The sequence below is a fragment of the Chionomys nivalis genome, chromosome 1 (genome assembly GCF_950005125.1).
Source record: "Chionomys nivalis chromosome 1, mChiNiv1.1, whole genome shotgun sequence".
NCBI classification, from domain to species: Eukaryota; Metazoa; Chordata; class Mammalia; order Rodentia; family Cricetidae; genus Chionomys; species Chionomys nivalis.
The window spans coordinates 146,587,891-146,611,425 of NC_080086.1; the positions used below are offsets into that span (position 1 = coordinate 146,587,891).

Consider the following 23,535-nt stretch of genomic DNA (forward strand, 5'->3'; position numbering starts at 1 on the left):
GAATACAGACAAGGAAGAGAACAATAGGCCTAAGGTCTTAGCATGAAGAAACATGTATCTTATTATGGTCAATGGTTTTCCTGTCCTATCTGGGAGTTTTTAAGAAATGTATCTAAATTGGATTTTCTGGGACTTTTTTTGGTTTACATTTGTTTAAATTTGTCATTTCAGCTCCATGCTCTGTCTGGTGATAGGGTATGTGATTTTGAAGACCCCACTTTGGCTCCTCTGAGAGATACTGAGAGGTTTGAGATTGTGCAGCGTTTATTTGCCTCTGCTGACATTGCCCTGGAGAGGATGCAGCTGTCTGTGAAAGCCACCACCCTGAAGGACTCTTGCATCTTCCCACTAATTCTTCATATCACTCTAAGTGGGCTTTGCACTCTACTAAGTAAAGACCATGAGTAATGTCTTTGTTAGAACTATGTGCTACTGACCAAGGCTGAGTACTTTAGAGAATTGAGAAAATACTGTGGGATTTGGGTCCAAGCATGTTAAAAGTTGCTCAGTGAATTCCAAGCACAGTAAGTGGTGACTTTCCACACTAAATGCCTGCAAGCACTGTGCCAACAGTCAGTGACCTGGGAACCATGGTAAATCCTAACATTTGAGTTACTTGAGGGAAGAGTCAAGGGCTTTGTATTTCACCCACCTGTCACCTTATTTTACACTCACTGCTGTTATACAAAAACAGAAAAAGTCTGAGACTTCAAAATTCATCTCAGGCTGTGAAAGCTGTAGGAAAGCAATTTCTCCTCACTTCTTTCTGACATGCTGTCTGTAACACAGTGACTGTGAGACTGTAACACTACTTGAGCATATGAAACAAAATTGTATTAAGGACATCTTATCTTACCCACCTCAACATGGGGACTTAGATATATTTCTTTGATTTGACTTTGTTATGCTTTGATGAATATACTATGTCTGGAGCAATTCCAGTGGATTCTGGGAATTTGTCACATGCTGCCATTTCTATCAAAAGAAATTCTGAACTATGTATAGTTTGCTATTTATTCTGTTTTGATGTCCTTCTGCTTCAGCGGATTTGGACAGTTTCCCCAAGCCTCCAGATTCCACTCAGAGTATCTGTTATTATAGACCAGACCCAGTGCCTCTGGACTGAAGCAGCAGGGAGATGCAGTTTTTACCTTCACTTCACCCACATGGCCCCTTCACATTATGAGGAAGAGTAACAAAAATGAAATAAAATAAACATAGACTTCACCTTATGCAGCTGTCTTCTACAGGGCTATACCAGTGGCACTGCTCAGAAATAAAGTGATCACAAGTTAGGAAGGAAATGCAAATGTGTACAGTTGTGCAGAGCTGGTGCTGTGTCTCATCTATTTCTGACATAAGACATAAAAAACATGCTATGGACAGAACATATATGAACCTACAGGTGGAAAACACACATGTATGTGCATGGGAATGCATGTCTAAAGTTCAGGAGAAACCTGGAAATGGAGTATTGCAATTCAGGGACTTTGTGACTAGGACAAAAGGCAAGGAAAAAAAAAAAGTTATTTCCTCACCTTTATAGTCTGGTTGGAATTTTGTATTATTCTAATTAAGAAAAAAACCCTGAATGATGGTTCGTATAAAATAGGAAATATAAAAGGGACCGGAGACAGCTGGAGACAGTTCAGTAGTAAGTGATGTACAAGCATGGAAACCTGACTTGGCTCTCTGGCACACATGTAGAATGCCAGGCATTGTGATCACACCTGTAATACCAGCACTGGAAGACAGTCTGGGCTTGCTTGCTTGCCAGAGTAGCCAACCAGAGGGCTTCAGTTTTAGTCAGAGAACCTGTCTGGGCAAAACAAACCCCAAATATGGAGAGCAGTAGATGACGATATCTTTAGCCTCTATGTGACATGTGAACACACACACACACAAAGGACACTTCTGGAAAGACGGCCTGCTGCACAAAGCCACACTGCGGTGTTTTGATGGGTCGCTGCCCTCTTCCTGTAGGCCTAGTATTAAGCTGTAACCCACAACAGGGCTGCTTGCTGAAACACATGGTGACTATTTCCTGGGCAGATGGGAAGTGGCTATAGTGACTCATGCTGTCTAAGCAGTTTGTGTGTCTTCATCCTGTATTTTAATCTTCCCCAACTCTGAAATCCTTTTCTATGAAAGCCACTACCATTCATCAGCCAGAACAGAAACAACAGCATAGGGAATCCTGGCTGAAAAGTAGAGGCAGGTGAAAATTTATTTAGACAGAAAAATTTACACCAAGGACTTAAAAAAAATCGAAATAAAAGCTAATGTGCTATCCTGTAGTTTTATCTCTTAGTTCTACCTATTAACAAAATACTGCTCATCTTTCCAACAGCAAGCATTTCTTTAGATGCACAAAAAATATTTAACAGGAATATGCAATCTCTAATTTTTAACTGTATATGGAAATCTGTTGAAAGATTTATAGTGAGTTTCTAAAAAATCAGTACTTACTGTATTATAGAAAATAACAAGGACAACAGTGGTGTTCCTTTTTGTAGAATCTAGTAATGCAGACATCTGGAAAGCAGGGCTGCTTAACTTTTATTTTTAAACCTTTTTATCAGAAAGTTCCTTAAGCAATTTGGCAAGCTTTGACTTTTATAAGCATGTTGTCTTCTACTGAAAACTCCTACAGTCACTAAAGAGGGTGGGGCTACAAAGAGCAAGTAAGTGCTTGTATTAGGAGCAAAATTATATAAACATGAACTGGGGGTGGGGAGACAAAAAAATTTCAAAGTAAGTCATTCACATCAAATGGTCTTTGTAGGTTCTGACAATTCAAAACAGCTTGCAGAAAATTTCATTTGCTGCTGAACACTTGTGCTGGCTAATTTTATGTCAACTTGGTACAGGATAGTCATCTGAGAGGAGGGAACCCCAACTGAGAAAGTGCCTCCATAAGATCAGGGTACAAACAAGCCTGTAGAATATTTTCTTAATTAGTGATTGATGGGGGACCCAGATCACTATGGATAGTACCACCCTTGGGCTGGTGGTATTGGGTTCTATAAGAAAGTAGGCTGAGTAAGCCTCAAGGAGCAAGCTGGTAAAGATAGTTCCTCCATGGCCTCTGCATCAGCTCCTGCCTTTAGGTCCCTGCCCTGCTTGCGTGCCTTTCCTGACTTCCTTCAATGATGAACAGTGATATGGAAGTGTAAACCAAATAAGCCCTTTCCTCCCCAAGCTGCTTTGGACATGGTGTTTCATCACAGCAATAGTAACCCTAAGACAACATTATTGCTCATTCTTCTGTAGGACATCATTTAAAAAACAAAACAAACAAACAACAACAACAAAACCACACCCCACCACAATCAACAACAAAAGCCAGTGTTACAGAAGAAACAGGAACCAGAATCAGTTCTTATAAGATGACATACAGGGAAAACAAACATCTACTTTGCATTTTATGTTCAGATACACACGAGCTACTGAGTTAGAAGAAACATGAACAACAGTAATGTTATAAACCAGGAGACAGACACCAAGTTACAAAGCAGGTCTTAGCTAAGGGAGTGCCACCTCCACAGGAACTGGGAAATAAGCAATGTACTAATTAGGCTTGTCAGAAAATAGCAGGGAAGGAAATTTTGTTCCTCAAAAATAACTGGAGTTTAGGACTCCTGAGATTGTTTACCAAGAATGACCAGCCGTGAGGCCCATTCCCATATCAGAATACATGTCTTTAGGGCTGCAGCTCCAGGGAGTGGCACATGGTGACAGCTATCATTAAGTCCTGATCTGCCATTAGGCCTCTGTTCTTTTATTATAGTTCTGTCAAATGGGAAAGATGGCCCTCGACAGCAAGCAATCAAAACAACACTGCTGTATCTTTGCTGTGTAAATCTCCCGTCTGCCCACTCTTACCTCTTTAAATTGTTCAAGTGTAACCTGGGTCAAGACCTGAAAGAGATTAGAGGATGGTAGCATATATGCAATGCATAAGCCCAATACCTATATAAGTGTATAAACTGGTACCATTTTCTGTGTAAGGCTGCTTCCCTATGTGCACTGGCCAGAACTAGGCACATGTTATTATTAGAGGATTTTTCTTCTATTAATTTATATGTGCTCAGAGTGACTCCTCACTGCAAAGGCATGCTCATTCTACAATAGTACAGCACCTAACTGGCTCTTCCTGCAAAGGCTAAGTATTTATCACTTGGACTATGCTTACTAACAGTGCAACCACTAACAAGCTCTCTGACATAAGATGTAATCATGTCTTAATTGCTAAAGGCTTCTGGCTTAAAATAACATATAGCTCAGAAGGGGTTTTGTTTCTTGCTGGGGTGTTGGCGTGTGCCTAGGGCCATGTGTACATGTTTCTTGCTGGGGTGTTGGCGTGTGCCTAGGGCCATGTGTACATTACGGTTGCAAAGCACTCCACCCCTAAGCTCCCACCCTTTTCAGCTGAACAGTTTTTAATGTTGTGATCTTTCTTTCCTCTTGACTAGTTAGGTCTCGTTCACTCTCTTGGGTGGTGGTCAGAGACTGCTGCTTCCATTCACTCCAAGGCAGAATGGAAGACCGCGGCAGCACTCTTTATTGTAATTCATGTTACTTAATAAGTCTTTCGTATACTCTTATCTGGGTCCTCGTGGATTCACATACATCTTCATACATCTGGTACCCAATGTGGGGCAAGTACATCTACATAGACCTGGGAAAGCTTAAACTAAGCTGGGGACAGCTTACTGGTTGTGTCTCTCATGCAGGCCATGGTGCAGAGATGTCATGGAATTCGGGCTTGAGCACAGCATGGTACCTTCCTGCCGTGGTACATAGAGATGTCTCCAAGCTGGACAGCATGCTGCATGGTAGATTTTTTCTCAGAGCAAAAAAATAAATAAATAAAAATAAAAAAAATAAAAATTTTGTGGGTAGTGTGCTACAAGCAGCTTGCTGGTGGCATGGACCTGCTGCTTCCCAGAGCTGGCAGTGAACATACCTCCACCATGTTGGAAAGCAGAATGGGGTAGTACCAGCATCCAGGGCTGTTGCCTTGGTCCTAGCTAAGCTTGTTTATCATTTTAAAAACTCTCCTGGTCAAAAAAAGGATTACAGATACATAATAATGACAGATTCAGACAAAAAAAACCTCTGAACAGGTCACAGTATGATTGATAAATATGCATATGTTTGGGAAAGAGAAAAGAGTAGAAACAGATATAGATTAAAATAATGACTTAAAAATCCTTAAAAATATATATATCCATGTAAAGATGGAAAATATACAGAATCTGGGTTATGTATATTATTGTGTTTTGTTTAAATTTTTGACTATTAATGAGCTAACTGCTTTGCTTGGTGGGGGCTACTGAGTTAAAACAACATATATATTTTAAAGGTACCTTGACTTCAAATTTAAGGATATGTTGCTTTGGAAAAAGAGGTTCTGCTTTTGTTTCCACAGAAGATAAAAACCTGTGGATTCCTTCCAGGCTAATATGGTTTGCAAACAAGACCCCCTGAAAGGTCTCTGTGAACCCTAAAGATACTTAGTCCATAGACAGCAGGAAGTAGTTTCAAAAAAATGACATGCACACTCCCAAGAGTTGGGGTGGGGTATGGATGGCCTTTGGTTATTTGGTAGGTGATGGATGTTTGTTATATTTAGGGAAACATAAAAATATAGGACAAAAATATAACTATTAATTACAGATATTTTACATTGTCAAAGGTTTTGGTATAATGATACAAATTTAAAGTTAATTTTTTACACTATATGTTTCTATTATTTAAAGGACTTTTGGATATTGATACAAATTTAAGGTCAATTTTTTATATTATTATGTATGTTTCTATTCTTGTTTAATGTATTAATGTTTATTCTGCTCATTTAAAAATGTAATAGTCATCTATAATAGTTAAACTTATAGACATGTTAGGTTTTCTAGATATGCAGAGATATATTTCAGATGGGTAGATAATCTTCAAAAACTTAAAGACCTACAGAATGTCATTTGGAATCTTTAATAACTTAAAATTCTTTGAACATGCAGGGTGGTGGTGGCGCAGGCCTTTAATCCCAGCACTCAGGAGGCAGAGGCAGGCGGAGCTCTGTGAGTTTGAGGCCAGCCTGGTCTACAAGAGCTAGTTCCAGGACAGGCACCAAAGCTACAGAGAAACCCTGTCTCGAAAAACAAAAAATAAAACAAAACAAAAATTCTTTGGACACAAGACATCTGTTTCTGGCAACACCTATTACTTCAAAGAAGATGATGGCTATCTAAGAAACTCATTATGGAGTTTGCCTTCAGTATGGCAATGCCATTTTAGCAAGAAACTGCTCCTGCCTGGACTGCTTAACTGTATGCTATATAAAGTGGACATGCAGAACCCACAGGAAAATGACTACTGAACTTAAAGATGGGAAAGTCACTCAGGGTTCCTGCTTCATGGAAGAGTCTGACAGACATTCTGTAGGACACAAAAGAAAAATGACTGACAAACTGCCAATATAGGTGAAACAGTTTTCAAATTTCCTGATTCACTGAGAGGTCTGTCAGACACTCTAGGCTTATAGGCTGAAGATGGATCCCCAACGTTACAGAAGAACTTTGGGTGATTGTCCAAGCAGCCAAATATCTCTGTCATTTCTAGAGTTTTAAAAGTTGTTTACAATGCACTCCCCAGTTACAGAGGTAATAGTATATCTTTATGGAGTCTAAGATGCAGATGAAGACTAGATAGTTATAGTTTTCCTTAACTATTATAAAAGCTAATTAGAAATAAAATTTTAGACTCACAAAAATAGGATAGATGATAAAATGTTCTCTTTAGTCAAATAAAAATAGACTGGATGTTATTGTAACTGATTCTTACTTGATCACTGTGTTTATTGTATATATTTTACAATGTTAAAGCTAAGACCTTCCTTTTTAATTACACAGAAAAGGGGAGATGATGTAAGATGTCCTTCTATATGCTGTGAATACGTGTTTCTCTTTTGGCTTAGTGGCCAGGTAGAATAGAGCCAGGTGGAAAATCCAAACAAAGATATGGAGAGAAAGAAGAAGGGGTCAGGGAAATGCTATGTAGCCGCCAAAGAAGTAATATGTCAGGGCATACACAGATTAGTAGAAACAGGTTAAATTAATTGTGAAAGCTAGTCAGTAATGTGCCTATGCCACTGGCCAAACAATTATAATTATTATTAAGCCTCTGAGTGGTTATCTTATAAGCAGCTATGGGGAGAGACAGGTGGAGAGAAACGGGTTCAGTGGGATGGGACGAGATAGAGAAAAGAATCCATTTGCAAACCTTGACTAGATGAGGGAAGTCAGATTTGAGGAATGGTCTAATTCATTTACGTATATATTGCCAATTCATGGTTTGCTTTTGGCTCAACTATAATAAAGACAACTATTTCTGGCTTTTGAAATGAAGGCTGGGAGTACTGCTCAGTAATGGAGCACACTCAGCATACGCAAAGTCCTGGGCTTATGCCCCAGGACACTTGAGCTCTGTGGTAGTAACAATTATTTATTTCATTAGACTAAAAGAACAGTAGTTTTACATTTAAGAAATGGTCAACTTCCAAGTTAAAAGTGGCATTTACCTTAACTATTGATGTGATAATTCAGTTTGTGGGAGTAATTAAAAAGCAATAAAGTAAGAATAAAAAAATAAAAATGGCCATTTTGACCTGTGTCCTGAGGTTGTCAGTTATCACACTACTGTGTTACCAGTCACAAGACAATAAACAATTAGAAAAAGAAAGGTATTTTCTGGATTTGAGAGTTCACTAATTGGACCTAACTTTGAGTACTGTTTTCTAATAAATATAAAGGTGCCCAGAAAGCTTCACAAGATGGATAAAAACCAGGCTGCAATATAAATTTTAGGCACAAGGAAAAGGAAGGGCAGCTTCAGAGTGTTAAGATCAGTCTGCTCTGATGTAAACATGTCAGAGGATTTCCGTTTTGTTTGATTAGTGAATGGCCTGCTTAGCAGTTAGGGACTTGGAATGGGACTCTAAGGGGACTCCTAGATTAGGATCACCAAAAGGCAGGCCATATTGTCTTCCAGACTGCAGCTCCATCAAGGAGCTCTCTTAATTCCAGGGACGGGTTCCTGAGCAGCTAACCATCTGCTACTTCACCTCACCTCAGAATGAGGTGACTGTACAGGGACTAACAGAGAAGCAATCTTGGGTAAGAGAATACACTTAATAAGTAGTCTCAAAGGTTTACCACATCACAATCACAAGTTACTCCTTGAAGTTTACGATGAAGACAAGTATTAACTTAGTCCTATGTAACACATGGAAGAAAGGGGAGACTAAACGCTATAAAAACCACATGGGCAAAAGCAGGACTTTAGTCAGTAGAAGTAGTACGACTATTTTTGCTTTTATCACAAGAGATTATTTTTTCAAGATAACCTTGTAGTGTTTTGTCCAAGTGGTACAAATTTTGCTTACCTTAGAAAAGAGAGCATCATTCTCTCGCTTTTTAGTTCACTAAGGATGTGTGATTCTGTGCATTTTTAAAGTTACTCCAAGATAAAAAGTAACAAGATGAAATAAGAGAAATATTTTTAAAAGAATATAACTTTAAAGGCTAAAACAAAATACAATTTAAAAATAACCTTACCTTAAAAAACTACAGAATTGTCATCTTCTTCAAGTGTATCACATACACTTACAAAAAGACCAATATGATGCTGAATTATTCATCAAATGTACTCTTAAAAAATCTGTAAATAATATTCAGTTATATACAATAATCTCATTATTTAAAATACTGAATTTCTCACAAGAACTTTAAATACATTACCGATGCTATAATCACTCTCACAGCAAATCCCTTGAACAGGAGGAGGGCAGGCACTGTAATCTTTAAATCTAACTTACAGTACAATTTCACTTCAAAGTTTAAGTAAATATTCCCCAAGAGGCTTCTATCCAGAGATATTTTTTCTTAAGTAAATTCAACTTTAATAATGAAAAACAGTTTTCTGAGCTTAGTTTCTCTAATAAAATCTTCAGAAAGGAGATCAGTGTCAGCTTCAAGGTGGAACCAAAGCCTCTTAAAAGAATCTAAAATAGATCAGAATGTCTAGGAATTTGAAATTAATTAAAAACCTTAGAACACTAGCTGTAACACGTGGGCAGATATATTTAGCTTTATTATTCATAAAGTTTGGAAGATAGTTACATATTATACACATAGCTGTGTGTGTATATATATATGTACATGTTTTTAAAAAATGAACTGTTTATGCACACAAAACTTCAGGACTGTCCTTTCCTTATTTAGTGTGAAGATTAGTTAATTTGGAGGTAGGGTCCTCCAGTCTAATTCTGTATAATGAAGGACTGTTTCAGTAGGTAGATTGGTTTTTGTTGTTGTTTTTTTTTTTTTTTACCATTTTCAAACTTTTTATATTTTGAACTTACCCATTTAAAATAATTATAACTAATTTGGTGGCCTTGGCAATCAACTTCAATCACTGAGTCATGATACTTGGTATACATAAAAATAATTATCATAAAAAAATAATTATCATTTTAACAAATTTTTAAGTAGGATCATGTCTTGCTGGGGAGTAAGCCCAGGATCTCATCTCACACATCTTAGTTAGGCACATACTTTATCAAAGCTACAGCCCTGGGCCCTGGTTTTTTGTTTTGTTTTTGAGCCTGTTACACCATGCAGGCTAGCCTCCAACTTACAATCCCCCTGCTTCAGCCTCCTGAGTGTTTGTATTACTAAGCCTGGCAAAATGATCATTTTTTGTCCATTACTGCCATAATCAATGTCTTGCTATTAAATTATACTGCTAACTTGAGCTATTTTCTAAATACGTTTTAATACCAAATTTGGCATTTTAAAGCAATTTTTTTACAGTTTCTTATAAATAATATTATTAGACTCTAGAATCTAGGATTTTGTTCTATTTGGTTTATAATAATTTCTATTTTAGAAAGCTATGATGAGCAATTGTGTCAAGTCAGCCAAAACAGACACTCCTAATGATCTGACACCTGATATTGTCTAAAAACACAAAAATTATGGAAACTGCATAATAAAAGCACAGCAGTAACAAAGGCATAAATTCTACTGTAGGGCACTGAATATATTCTATTAGGAAAGGTTAAATGATTTGTTCAGAGACATCATCTGTACAGGCATTTGTACATTTAGAAATGAAAAAAATACACATAACCATTAGTTGTAAAGAAATGACAATGTCTTGAACACTGAATGTGGAACTCATCCTACAGTACATTTAGGAAGACACATACAAAACGTTTTCCCAAAGAACATGCATGTGTGTGTATATTTTATCTATTGCCAATTATTGAATGCCATTGTTAAGCCCCTTCATCTCCAGTTTATTATAAACAAGTTTGTTATGTTAGACCCTTCCCAGGAGAGAAGTATGAGTTTCCTTGATGGCAGTACTTAGGAAGAATTATGGTGTAAGGCCTGATGGTTCCTACAGACTCAGGTGGGGACCTGAGTTACAAGTTCAGTGATTCTTCACTGAGAAACAGTTGTACTTTCTTAATACTGGCATGTATAGGATAGTGAACTAAACTGTATCGTTTCAGTAGGAGAAATCTGTGATTAATTTTGTCATCAATCATGAGTTCCATTTATAATAGAAACAATGTTAAATAGAGATGATATGCCAGACAATATGTATTTTGCATCAAATAAAAGGATAAAAATACATATGTAACTATTGTTTCTGTTTTATCAAGATGGTACAGATATTTGTGGATATACTGATGTGCTGATATAATTTTCCCAAAGCTGCTTAGAAAGGCCTCATGAAATAGCATGAAGCTACAATGGGGAATACAGTACATTTCCTGAGAGCAGAACTGAAGTTTCTTTCCAAGCTTACATTACAGTGTGTTGAAACATTAAGTCACAAGGTGCCATGTAAACACTGTGCTTTGACTTATGTTGCTTTGAGAATCCAAGAATCTCAGCAAATACATGTGGTTTAAAAAGTTATTAAGAGTGTATGATCCACTATGTAACAATTTCCTGTCCCAGAAAAATGAAAAATAATTAATATTTTGGCTATGAAATTCTAGAATTAAGATTTAAAAGCCTGTAGATTTCTTTTATTAACAATATGGTAACTTAGGTGTTTTACTATGAAAATAATAAAAAATATTGCGTGAACATTGCTTACTACCATATATACATACGTATACATGTATGTGTATATTGATATCAGTATCTTTATATAGATGGGTATATAACTTTGATGAGGGGAAAAGCAAAGTCAGAATTTATGTGTCTGGAGCCTGTCACTGAAGATACTCATCAATATTTAAGCACCAAATCCTTTAAATGTGACTATTCCGAATTGAAAAGCTAGCAGCAATATAAAATAAGGTTAGTGATTAGTTGCATCACTAAAAGTATGTTTAAGAAAGAATATGTACCATTTAAGAATCCTAGAGGGGAATATCAACCAAGGCGAATGTGGAAATCTGTACACGGTGGTAATGCAACTAAAGGATTTGGTTAATCATTAAATAACAAAAAAGTGTATTTCTGAACAGAAATCAAAAGTATAGGGCATTATTTAGTTTATATAATGTATGTGTTATGTGTGTATATATAAATAGCTGACAATTATTTCCAAATTTTGTAAACTGTTCAAAGGATTTGGTTTTAGACAAAACAGAACAAATACCCTAACAAATCACTTCCCATTTCAGAAATGACATTTGGTGATTAACAAACAGCTTGCAACTTAGAGACATCTTTAAATATCACAAACATTTGCAGAGGCATATTTTTGCTTACTATATCCTTAAAAAACCTGAAGCAATAGGTTTGAAACTTTATATTTGAAAGTAAGTAAATGGTGAATGAAGTTTTGCAGGATAAGGCACTCTCTGTCTGCAGGACCTTGCTTCCAGCCCGAGCTCACAAGGTACTAGTAAGCAATATTAGTCAGCATCACAAATCACTGCGACAGATGAAAAGATAAGCTCATAGAGAGTGCAAGCTATTGCTCTTCACTGTATTCACTAGAGGGGGCGGGGAGCTGATCTCTGCAAATAAGAAAGAACAGCCATGCTCTAGAGTACGAGGTGGTGCTGAAAAGACTCGATGTCAGATTAAGATAGAAGTGGACTAGCTATAGCACTGATACTCAGATTCTGCTTCTGTAACAAGTCTGATTAAGAAGGTCGGTAACTACTAATTTTTTTTCTAATGAGAATAATTGATCCTTCACTAAACACTTAAGAGAATGATAGCTTTACAAAACTATTTCAAGTATTCATTATCACAGTGAAAATGTGAGACCAATGTTGGAGAGAATGATCTGAAAATTCCTTTGATGAAAAAGGTAAGGGTACTAAATCAAAACCTACAAAATGCTTGAACGCATTTCTTTATGTGATATGAATAGAAAGGTTATCCATAAAAAATTAGAAAATTAAGAGAAATTATATATTAGTACACCTTCCCAACCACAATTATATAAAAATTCCACCTAGTGCACTGTTATTTCAATTTACACAATAAAAATGCCTAGATGCGGCAGATGCCTTCTACCTCTACATGTGTTCTCCCAGTAGAAGGCTTACTTGTTGAGTCACTTTTTATAAGTTTTATTTAACTGATAGCCTTATTGAATTATCAGTACACCCAGCTAATAGGGACCCACTGTGGTTCCATTCTTAGTTTCTCAATGGCAGTTTGTAGTTTCTCAAAGGCTTTGTCTAGATTGTCATTTACGATGATCAAATCAAAGTAGTGGTTGTATGCTCTCTGAATTCGTGCGCTTTCATCCACTGTTTTCTTCAAATCAGAGTCCTGTGAATGTTAGAAAAAAGTTTGGATTGTAATATGTACAGACTTGTTCAGAACTAACATGAGTAAGAAATGAGGGGGTTGGATATTTGTTGGAATTTGGATGCCAATTCTCAAAATCTACCCTTTACAGTGCTGAAGAAGCTATTACTAGATATCTGTTCATGTTGCAATCTTTCCATCTACTTCCATGATTTATGAGTATTCTATATCTTCTGCTCTGTTGGATTAGAATAAAATCCCTAAAACTATTAGGGTTTGTCCAAGATAATGCAAGAATTACTACCAGTGGCTGACTTCCAGCTGACTTCTCTACAATCTTTTCTAAAAGGGTATTCTCTTTTTTTTTCTTGCTGATTTTTTTATTAATTAATTAATTTAATTATTAAAGATTTCTGCCTCTTCCCCGCCACCACCTCCCATTCCCTCCCCCTCCCCCAATCAAGTCTTCCTTCCTCCTCAGCCCAAAGAGTAAGCAGGTTTCTCTGCCCTGTGGGAGGTCCAAGGACCACCCACCTCCATCCAGGTCTATTAAGGTGAGCATCCAAACTACCTGGGCTCCCATGGCCTGCGTAAAGCCAGCTTGCAGTGGCTGTTCAACTCAAAGTTCATTTGTGTCCTGTCACTTAGAAAGGCGGAGACTCTTAAAAGTGTGTTTTGAAGACTCTAAACTGTGCCAAAACACACACCCATAGACTTTAGCTGTATTTCTTCAAGTGTTGTTTGCACTCCATCAAGTACTCCTAGATGGCTTGGAACAACACACGGAGTGGAGTACATACCTAAGTGATGGGTTGTGCATGAGAAAGCAGAGCTTTCCACAAATCTCCACTGTACCTTTACATGTAATTCTACAAGTATGAACTGGGATCCTATTAATGTTTGCTGAGTCTCAGAATCAGTAGATAAAAGTGAAACAGAAAGGGATTCTGCTTTTTGATAAAAAAGGCAAATGAAGGACAAATAGAAAACTTGCAACTTGTATTACTTTAGAAGAAAATACAGTTACAAAAAGACTTTTAGAAGATTTACATTTAGACAAAGTGATGACAGGCTAATATCCAAGGAAGCAAGAAGATTCCAGGATTACATAGGGCTGTAGACTAAAAGACTATAATGTATACATTCCAATAATAATCTTTTTCATTTTATAAAACTCAAGTTCTGTTTTAAAGTGAAGGACTGTCACATAAAAGTAATACTGTTTCAAATCCTAATTACATTTAGTAAATCAATTTTTACTCTGTAGCATTTTACACAGTGCAATAACTTCCTAAGTATGATCAGATGGGATTAAACATACTCAGAATAAAAGGGAAAATAAAAGTGTTAACTTGAAAAGAGCCCCTACCGTCAATAGCTTGGTGGTGATTCCTGCATCCACCACAGCCTTGTGCATGGCACGCAGGGTTTCTAGTTCTGGAGCAGCAATAAATACCACATAAGGCATGAACTCAGATGTCCTCAACACTTTCAATGCCTGTGCAAAAAGTAATTACAAGTCAATATATATAATGTTAGAACTTTATGTGTTTATAATGTTAGAACTAATGTGCTGGCCGTTAGTATAAGTAGAAGTTTACTGGTCTCTTTCCTAAGGTTAAGGACATAATTTACTGCCTGTGCCCCCTGTCTTAACTCTATATAGTAGTTTCCTAAAATACAAAGCCATTTACTTTGTTGAAAAACCAAGTGTTATTAATCTTTGTTCCTCTTGGCTGTCTGACCTTTATTTATGTATCTAGTTATGGACTCATAATAAAGTTGAAAGAACAACAACCCCACCTTGATAAAACACACTCCCCATACCCAACATACCCAGTCAAAATCTCCCCAACAGCTTTGGAATTCATGCAACTCACTTGTGGGTTGACGTCTAAAATGCAAGTACGTCCAGTCTGTACAACTTCAAGGATAGAGTCAATCTTAGTTCCATAGAGGTTTCCCTCATATTCCCCATGCTCCAAATACTTTCCAGCTTTAATATCTGCTTCCATTTCTGATCGGGACACAAATTTATATGCCTGTCCATCCTTTTCATCTTCTCTTGGCTTCCGTGAAGTAACTGGAATAAAATAATGTTGAGAACTTGTAGATTGTGAAATACAGACTAAAATACACACCGGTATCTTTGGAGGCTTCACTTAGTACCTGGATTTATCTAAACTGATCTATCTCCTGGTTTTGGAAACAAAGTTTCAGGCCAGAGCCATGCATATTTGTTCACCCACCGTCCACATTTTCTTTTCCATTAAAAAAGTAGCTATGATACAGACTGTAAGGCCTTTGAACAGGAATGCTTGCCGATCTCTAATTTAAAAGAATGTTAAAGGGATGGTTCTCAATATCAAATTTGTATCAAAAATATGATTTTGAATTCAGCTTGAAACTTAAAACATACTTATTCAGGCCTGGTGCCAGTGAATAAATACCCTTTCCTTATGAATGGTGTTCTTCTTTTTCTTGAAGATTTGATTATAGATCCCATTCCAGTTAAACATTTCTTAATTGACTGCCCAAAGGTGAGCAAAGTTTCCCACTCTTACCTGCTAATAACTATTTTCTGAAATGCAATTCTATCCACAAATTAGGACATCTATTCTTTACTTTTATTCTCCTACTTTCTGATATTCCCAAATATTAAGTACTTGATTTTATACACCATTATCGTTATGTCTATTCGCCCCCCTACTCTGACCTATGATTTCCAAACCAGAGTGAATATATCAATTCCAAATTCCAGGTGCAAGGGACTCTTTCATGTGGTATTTAGATCCATGTACACTTTTGGGCAAGTAATGTTACAGCAATTTGGTGTATGCTAGAAATGAGTTGTTACTACCTTTCTCATCTCTGCAAAAGTGAACTCTGCCAAGATGAAGAGTAGCTTTGAAGAAGAGAAATAATTTTTGTATTATTTCAGTGTTAGCCTGAATCTAAGCTTGACTAGACTCTACTTTTGTTAAGTAAATGAAGTGATGGAGGAGGCTCATCTGTCTATGTGTTACTTTCATTGGTTAATAAAGAAACTGCCTTGGCCCTTTGATAGGACAGAAAATTAGGTAGGCGGAGTAAACAGAACAGAACGCTGGGAAGAAGGGAAGTGAGTCAGACGCAATGGAGCCAGCTGCCAGGTCAAACATGCTGAATCTTTCCCAGTAAGCCACCACCTCGTGGTGCTACACAGATTATTAGAAATGGGTTAAGCAAGATGTGAGAATTAGCCAATAAGAGGCTCAAACTAATGGGCCAGGTAGTGTTTAAATGAATACAGTTTGTGTGTTGTATTTCGAGTGTAAAGCTAGCCATGCGGGAGCTGGGAGGGACAAAAAGCAGGCCTGCCCGCAGTTCCTTCTACAATAAAGAGTATCTGAGAAAAATCATTAAGTATGTAAAATTAAAATAAGTGATATAAACAAAAAGTTGACAGACTTTTAACTTATACCTAAAAAAAAATTAGACACCAAGAAAACTTTTGAGAAAAAACAAAAAGAACTTTAAACTCAAGGGGTAAAGTTAAAGGTCGAATTCATCATGAGACTGTATGTATAGCTGTCTTCTGCTGTTTTAACTAATTTCAAGAATCTTCAAGATGAGTGTGGTTTTCCACAAGCAAAAACAAAAACAACACCCCCCTTCCCAAACCAATAAAACCTGTTTCTAAAAGTTCATCAAAGATCATATGACAAATTGTCCAAGATAATTTTTTTTCCAAGATAATTTTAAATCTCCCAAATAAGCACATGCATTTAGTATCTGTAACTCTAAAAGTTGCATCTTCTGGTTAAACCCTGCTTTGAAACCATCGATGTGTTACTTGAAATGAATATGTAAATGATGTAAATGCAAACATGGACACATTACTTCCCAATATGTCCAGAGAATCCCAGTTCACAGCAAGATATGTACAGTGTTCTTTAACTGTAACTCCACTCTCTACTGGACAAGCCAAAAGGAGGGGATTGGGGAAATCCCAAAGTTACTGTTATATATTTAAATTCCTTTTCATTTTCAGAACAGATAGAACAGAATGACTTTACTTATTCCTTAGGCTTCTACACAGAACAATTAAATAGTGGGACTTCTTAGACGTGAAAATTAAAGGCTCTGGTAAAATCCTAAATTTTAGCAGTGAAGAGTCAACAAATAAACACTCCATGTGTTAATAAAGCCCAAGGTCGTAATACTAAAAACAAAACAAAACAGGATTTATAGCTTATCTTCCCAAGACAACACTGTCTATCATAGTTTTGCAATATATTTAAAAATTATAATAAATCATCTCAATGCCATCAATCTCACCTGACAATGAGTACTACAATATTATATGGAAACAATTCTACTTTATGGTCAAGCCATGGTCACTGCAGCCTTACCTGCAGTACCCAAGGAAGGGATCTAACTGAAGTGCCCATCAATGAATAAAAGATTTTTAAAATACTGTACATACTTTAATATATTTATATTCTTATATAAATAGAAGCTATTGAGTAAATAAAAATTTAGTGGTGGTATGATATTCATAAAAGTTATCATTGGGACGCTTTGAAGTATACCTAAGTCAGCATGAAGTACATCTGAACTGCTGTGCAACTAATAAATGAATATACTATCTACTTTCAGATTTTTCTCAGCATTCCAAACTCTGTACTCCTTAAATAACTTACCCTCCCCATTATGGTAATTCATCACCTGCCCCAGCATCCAAATGGTTATGAAGTGGTACATCATGGTCTTTAAGTTTACCCAATGAGCAAATGATAATGAGCACGTGTTCATGTGCTTACTTGTAATTCTGAAAGTTTATTGAAGTCCTTCATCCATTTTTGAATTGGGATTTTTGTTTAATTGTAAGAATATGTTTGACCCACAGCTGTCCCTACCACATCTCTGACCACTAGAGTCTTTGCCCTGACCACCTGTGGAGAGGTGAGTGTCTGGGTTTGTGGCTTGAGGGTTCACCTCTCCGGACCCTAGCCCCAGGAAGGACATCCTGTGCTTCACCCTTATCCAGTGAAGCCCTGGAGACCTGGGAGCAGTCTTCCCATACCCACAGCCATCTCCCACCACATCTCTGACCCCTGGAACCTTGACCCTGGATGCCCCTGGAGAGACACTCTGGAGTAGCCTCCCCATTCGTGTAACCACTCCCGCACTGCACCTATGGCCACTGGAGCTTTGGTCCTGACTGCACCTGGAAAGAAACCCCCAGAGCCACATTGGTGACTACCAGTGGCACAGTCCCGCCTGCACCACCTGGAGAAAGAAAGACTCCCTGATGCACAGGCCCCACCTTCACCCCTTGGAGGAAGAGATGGGTAGGCACCAATGCAAGAATCCAGTCAACAACCTAGAGTGCAATATGGCCACACCTGAACCTAGTGGTCCTATAGAAGGAAAACCTGAACATCCTAACCCAGAAGAAGCAAAAGAAAATATTCTTAAATATAACTTTCTGAAGATGATAGAGAGCCTTAAAGAGGAAATAAAAACTTCCCTTAAATAAATGGAGGAAAAGACAAACAAAAAATTGAAAGAAATCAATAAATCTCTTAAAGAAAGCCAAGAAAAAAAAACAATCAAACAGGTGAAGCAAAAAGTTCAAACAGTTCAAGACTTGAAGATTGAAATGCAGTCAATAAAGGAAACACAAACTCAAAAAACTTTGGAAATCCAACAAATCCTTGACACAAAACACCCAGGAAATCTGGAACACCATGAAAAGACCAAACCTAAGAATAATAGGGGCAGAAGAAGGAGAAGAATTACAGCTCAAAGGCGCAGAAAATATATTCAACAATATAATCCATTATAATACAATCATAAAAGAAAACAATATAATCCATTATAATACAATCATAAAAGAAAACTTTCCCAGCCTAAAGAAGGATATACATATGAAGATACAAGAAGCTTACAGAACACGAAATAGACTGGCCAAAAAAAACCCAAAAGTCCCCTCACAATATAATAATCAAAAACACTAAACATATAGAATAAAGAAAGAATATTAAGAGCTACAAAGGAAAAAGGCCAAATAATATATAAAGGCAGACTTATCAGAATTATACCCAACTTCTCTATGGAAACTCTGAAAGCCATAAGGTCCTGGACAGATGTGTTGCGGACTCCAAGAGATCATGGATTCAAGCCCAAACTATTATCCCCAGCAAAGCTTTCAATCACCACATATGAAGAAAACAAGATAGTCCATGCCAAAACAAAAGGTTTAAACAATACCTATCCACAAACCCAGTCTTACAGAAAGTACTAGAAAGAAAACTTCAATCCAAGGAAGCTAACTGCACCCACAAAAACACAAGCAACAAATAACCTCATACCAGCAAACCTCAAAGAAGGGAAACACACAAGCACTACCACCGAAAAAGAACAGGAATTAACAATCACTGGTCATTAATATCCCTTAACATCAATGAACTCAATTCAACTATAAAAAGACACAGGCTAAAAGAATGGATATGAAAACAGGATTCATCCTTATACTACATACAAGAAACCCACCTCAACGTCAAAGACAGACAACACCTCAGAGTAAGGATTTGGGAAAAGATTTTACCATCAAAAGGACCCAAGAAACAAGCAGGTGTAGCTATCATAATATCTAACAAAATAGACTTAAAACTAAAATCAATCAGAAGGGATGGAGAAAGACACTTCATACTCATCATAGGAAATACTCATCAAGCTGAAGTTTCAATCCTGAACAACTATTCTCCAAATGTAAAAACACCCACAAATGTAAAAGAAACATCGCTAAAGCTTAAATCGCATTATCAAACCCCACACACTAATAGTAGGAGACTTCAACACCCCACTCTTACTAATGGACAGGTCAACCAGACAGAAGCTTAACAGAGAAATAAGAGAACTAACAGATGTCATGACTCAAATGGACTTAACAGACATCTATAGAACATTTCACCCAAATGCAAAATAATATCCCTTCTTCTCAGCACCTCACGGAACCTTCTCTAAAACTGACCACATACTCAGTAACAAAGCAAACTTCAACAGATAACAAAAAAATTGGAATAACTCCCTGTATCTTATTGGATAACCATGGCTTCAAGCTAGAATTCAACAACACTAATTGCAGAAAGCCTACACACTCATAGAAATTGATCAGTGCTCAACTGAATCACCCCTAGTCAAGCAAGAAATAAAGAAACTGAAGACTTCGTAGAAATCAACAAAAATGAATAAACAAAATACACAAACCTATGGGACACTATGAAAGCAATGCTAAGAGATAAGTTCATAGCACCAAATGCCTACATAAAGAAAGAGGATAAATCTCACACTAACAACTTAACACTTCACCCGAAATCTCTCTAACAAGAAGAAGCAGATTCATTCAGGAGTAGATCACAGGAGATAATCAAATTGAAGGCTGAAATCAATAAAATAGAAACAAAACAATACAAAGAATCAATGAAACAAAGAGCTGGTTCTTTGAGAAAATCAACAAGATAGACAAACCCTTATCCAAACTAATCAAATGGCAGAGAGGGAACATCCAAATTAACAAAATCAGAAATGAAAAGGGGGACATAACAACAGACACTGAGGAAATACAAAGAAATCATTAGGTCATACTTCGAAAACCTGTACTCTATAAAACTGGAAAATCTAGAAGAAATGGTAATTTTCTAGATAGGTACCACATACCAAAATTAAATCAAGACCAGATGAACAACTTAAATAGACCTATAACCTCTAAGGAAATAGAAGCAGTCATCAAAAGTTTCCCAACCAAAAATAAGCCTAGGGCCCGATGGTTTCAGTGCAGAATTCTATCAGAACTTCAAAGAAGAGCTAATACTTATACTCCTCAAAGTGTTCCACACAGTAGAAACAGAAGGAGCATTGCCACACTGTTTTTATGGGGCTACAGTTACCCTAATAATCTAACCACACAGAGACTCAACCAAGAAAGAGTATTACAGATTAATCTCCCTCAGGAACATTTATGTAAAAATACTCAATAAAATATTGGCAAACTGAATCCAAGAAAATAACAAAGTAATCATCCACCATGATCAAGCTGGCTTCCATCCCAGAGATGCTGGGATGGTTCAACATAAGAAAATCTATCAGGGGAAGTACCCTAGAACATATGGGCACAGGAGATCGCTTCCTATGTATAACCCCAGCAGCATAGACATTAAGGGCAACATTGAATAAATGGGACCTCCTGAAACTGAGAAGCTTCTGTAAAACAAAGGACACTGTCACTAAGACAAAAAGGCAGCCTACTGACTGGGAGAAGATCTTCACCAACCCCGCAACAGACAAAGGTCTGATCTCCAAAATATATAAAGAACTCAAGAAACTAGACATTAAAATGCTAATTAACCCAATTAAAAAATGGGGCACTGAACTGAACAGAGAATTCTCAACAGAAGAAGTTCAAATGGCCAAAAATACTTAAGGTCATGCTCAACCTCCTTAGCGATCAGAGAAATGCAAATCAAAACAACTTTGAGATATCATCTTACACCTGTCAGAATGGCTAAAACCAAAAACACCAATGATGGCCTTTGCTGGAGAGGTTGTGGAGGAAGGGGTACCCTTATCCATTGCTGGTGGGAATGCAAACTTGTGCAACCACTTTGGAAAGTAGTGTGGCGGTTTCTCAGGAAATTTGGGATCAACCTACCCCTGGACCCAGCAATACCACTCTTCAAGAGATACCCTATCATATGACAAAAGCATTTGTTCAACTATGTTCATAGCAGCATTATTTGTAATAGCCAGAACCTGGAAGCAACCTAGATGTCCTTCAATGAAAGAATTGATGAAGAAACTGTGGAATATATACACATTAGAGTACTACTCTGCGGTAAAAAACAATGACTTCTCGAATTTTGCATGCAAATGGATGGAAATAGAAAATACTATCCTGAGTGAGGTAACCCAGACCCAAAAAGAAGATCATGGGATGTACTCACTCATAATTGGTTTCTAGCCATGGATAGGGGCCACTGAGTCTATAATTTGTGATCCTAAAGAAGCTAAATAAGAGGGTGAACCCAAGGAAAAACATATAGTTATCCTCCTGGCTATGGGAAGCAGACAAGATTGCCGGGCAAAAAATTGGAATCTTGGGGGTGGGGTGGGATGGGGGTAAAGGGAGATGGGGAGAGGATGGGGGGAACTAGGGGAAACGGGATGATTAGGGATAAAAGAAGGTTGGATAGGGGAGCAGGGAAGCACATATCTTAGTTAAGGGAGCCACCTAAGGGTTGGCAAGAGACTTGAACCTGGAGTGGCTACCAGGTGCCCAGGGCAATGTCCCCAGTTAGTTCCTTGGGCAGCTGAGGATAGGGAACCTGAAATGACCCTATCCTATAGCCATACTGATGGCTTGCATATCACCATAGAACCTTCATCTAGCGATGGATGGAGATAGAGACAGAGACCCACACTGAGCTCCCAAGGTCCTAACGAGGAGCAGAAGGAGGGTGAACATGAGCATGGAAGTCAGGACCACGAGGGGTGCACCCACCCACTGAGACAGTGGGGCTGATCTATTGGGAGCTCACCAAGGCCAGCTGGACTGTGACTGAAAAAGCATGGGATAAAACCGGACTCTCTGAACATGGCGGACAATGAGAGCTGATGAGAGGCCAAGGACAAGGGCACAGGGTTTTGATCCTACTTCATGTTCTGGCTTTGTGGGAGCCTAGACAGTTTGGATGTTCACCTTCCTAGACCTGGATGGAGGGGGGAGGACCTTGAACTTTCTACAGGGCAGGGAACCCTGACTGCTCTTTGGACTGGAGAGGGAGGAGAAGAGGAGTGGGGGAGGGGGAGAGGGGCCAGAGGAGGGGGAGGGAAATGGGAGGCAGGGAGGAGGCAGAAAATTTTTTTTCAATAAAAAAAAAGAAAATCTATCAGTGAAATCCACCATATAAATAAACTGAAATAAAAAAAATATGATCATCTCATTAGATGCTGAGAAAGCATTTAACAAAATCCCACACCCCTTCCTAATAAAGGTCTTAAAGAGAGCAGGGATACAACAAATGCTTTTAAACATAATAAAAACAATATAAGTTGACCACCAACATCAAATTAAATGGAGAGAAATTCAAAGTTATTCCACTAAAATCTGGAACAAGACAAGGCTGTCCACTCTCTCCTAATCTACTCAACAGAGTACTCAAAGTTCTAGCTAGAGCAATAAGACAACAAAAGGAGATCAAGGGGATACAAATTGGAAAGGAAGAAGTCAAATTTTCGTTATTTGCAGATATAACAATACATATAAGTGACCCCAAAAATTCTATCAGGGAACTCCTACAGCTGATAAACACCTTCAGTAATGTGGCAGGATAAAAGGGCAACTTAAAAAAAAAAAAAAGTAGCCTTCCTATATACAAATAATAAAAGGGCCGAAAAAGAAATCAGAGAAACATCACCATTCACAATAGCCACAAATAACATAAAATATCTTGGGGTAACACTAACCAAAGAAGTGAAAGACCTGTATGACAAGATCTCCCATGCTCTTGGATAGGTAGGATCAACATAATAAAAATGGCAATCCTACCAAAAACAATCTATAGATTCAATGCAATCCCCATCAAAATCCTAACAGAATTCTTCACAAACCTCTAAAGAACAATACTCAAATTCATGTGAAAAAAGAAAAAAAAAAAAAAACAGGATAGCAAAAACAATCCTGTACAAT

General features: G+C 37.5%; 2 protein-coding genes across 5 annotated transcripts in view; one reads left to right on the forward strand and one right to left on the reverse strand.

The window, feature by feature from the left end:
* Positions 1–9,229, forward strand: part of Gsdme (gasdermin E) — a 68,507-nt gene extending 59,278 nt beyond the window's left edge. Inside the window, exon 10 of the mRNA XM_057763093.1 lies at positions 172–9,229. Within this exon, the coding sequence (XP_057619076.1) occupies positions 172–408 (237 nt within the window). The 3' untranslated portion in view covers positions 409–9,229. The remainder of the gene's footprint in view (positions 1–171) is intronic.
* Positions 9,230–9,422: 193 nt separating this feature from the next.
* The window catches only part of Pals2 (protein associated with LIN7 2, MAGUK p55 family member), a 106,226-nt gene continuing 92,113 nt past the window's right edge, over positions 9,423–23,535 (reverse strand). The window contains exons 10-12 of one of the 4 annotated variants that reach the window (XM_057763083.1): positions 14,681–14,883; positions 14,170–14,298; positions 9,423–12,821 (exon numbers count right to left, since the gene is read on the reverse strand). In XM_057763083.1, coding sequence (XP_057619066.1) covers positions 12,645–12,821; positions 14,170–14,298; positions 14,681–14,883 — 509 coding nt within the window. In that variant the 3' untranslated portion in view covers positions 9,423–12,644. The remainder of the gene's footprint in view (positions 12,822–14,169; positions 14,299–14,680; positions 14,884–23,535) is intronic. The other 3 variants (XM_057763065.1, XM_057763058.1, XM_057763072.1) reach the window with 3 other exon arrangements.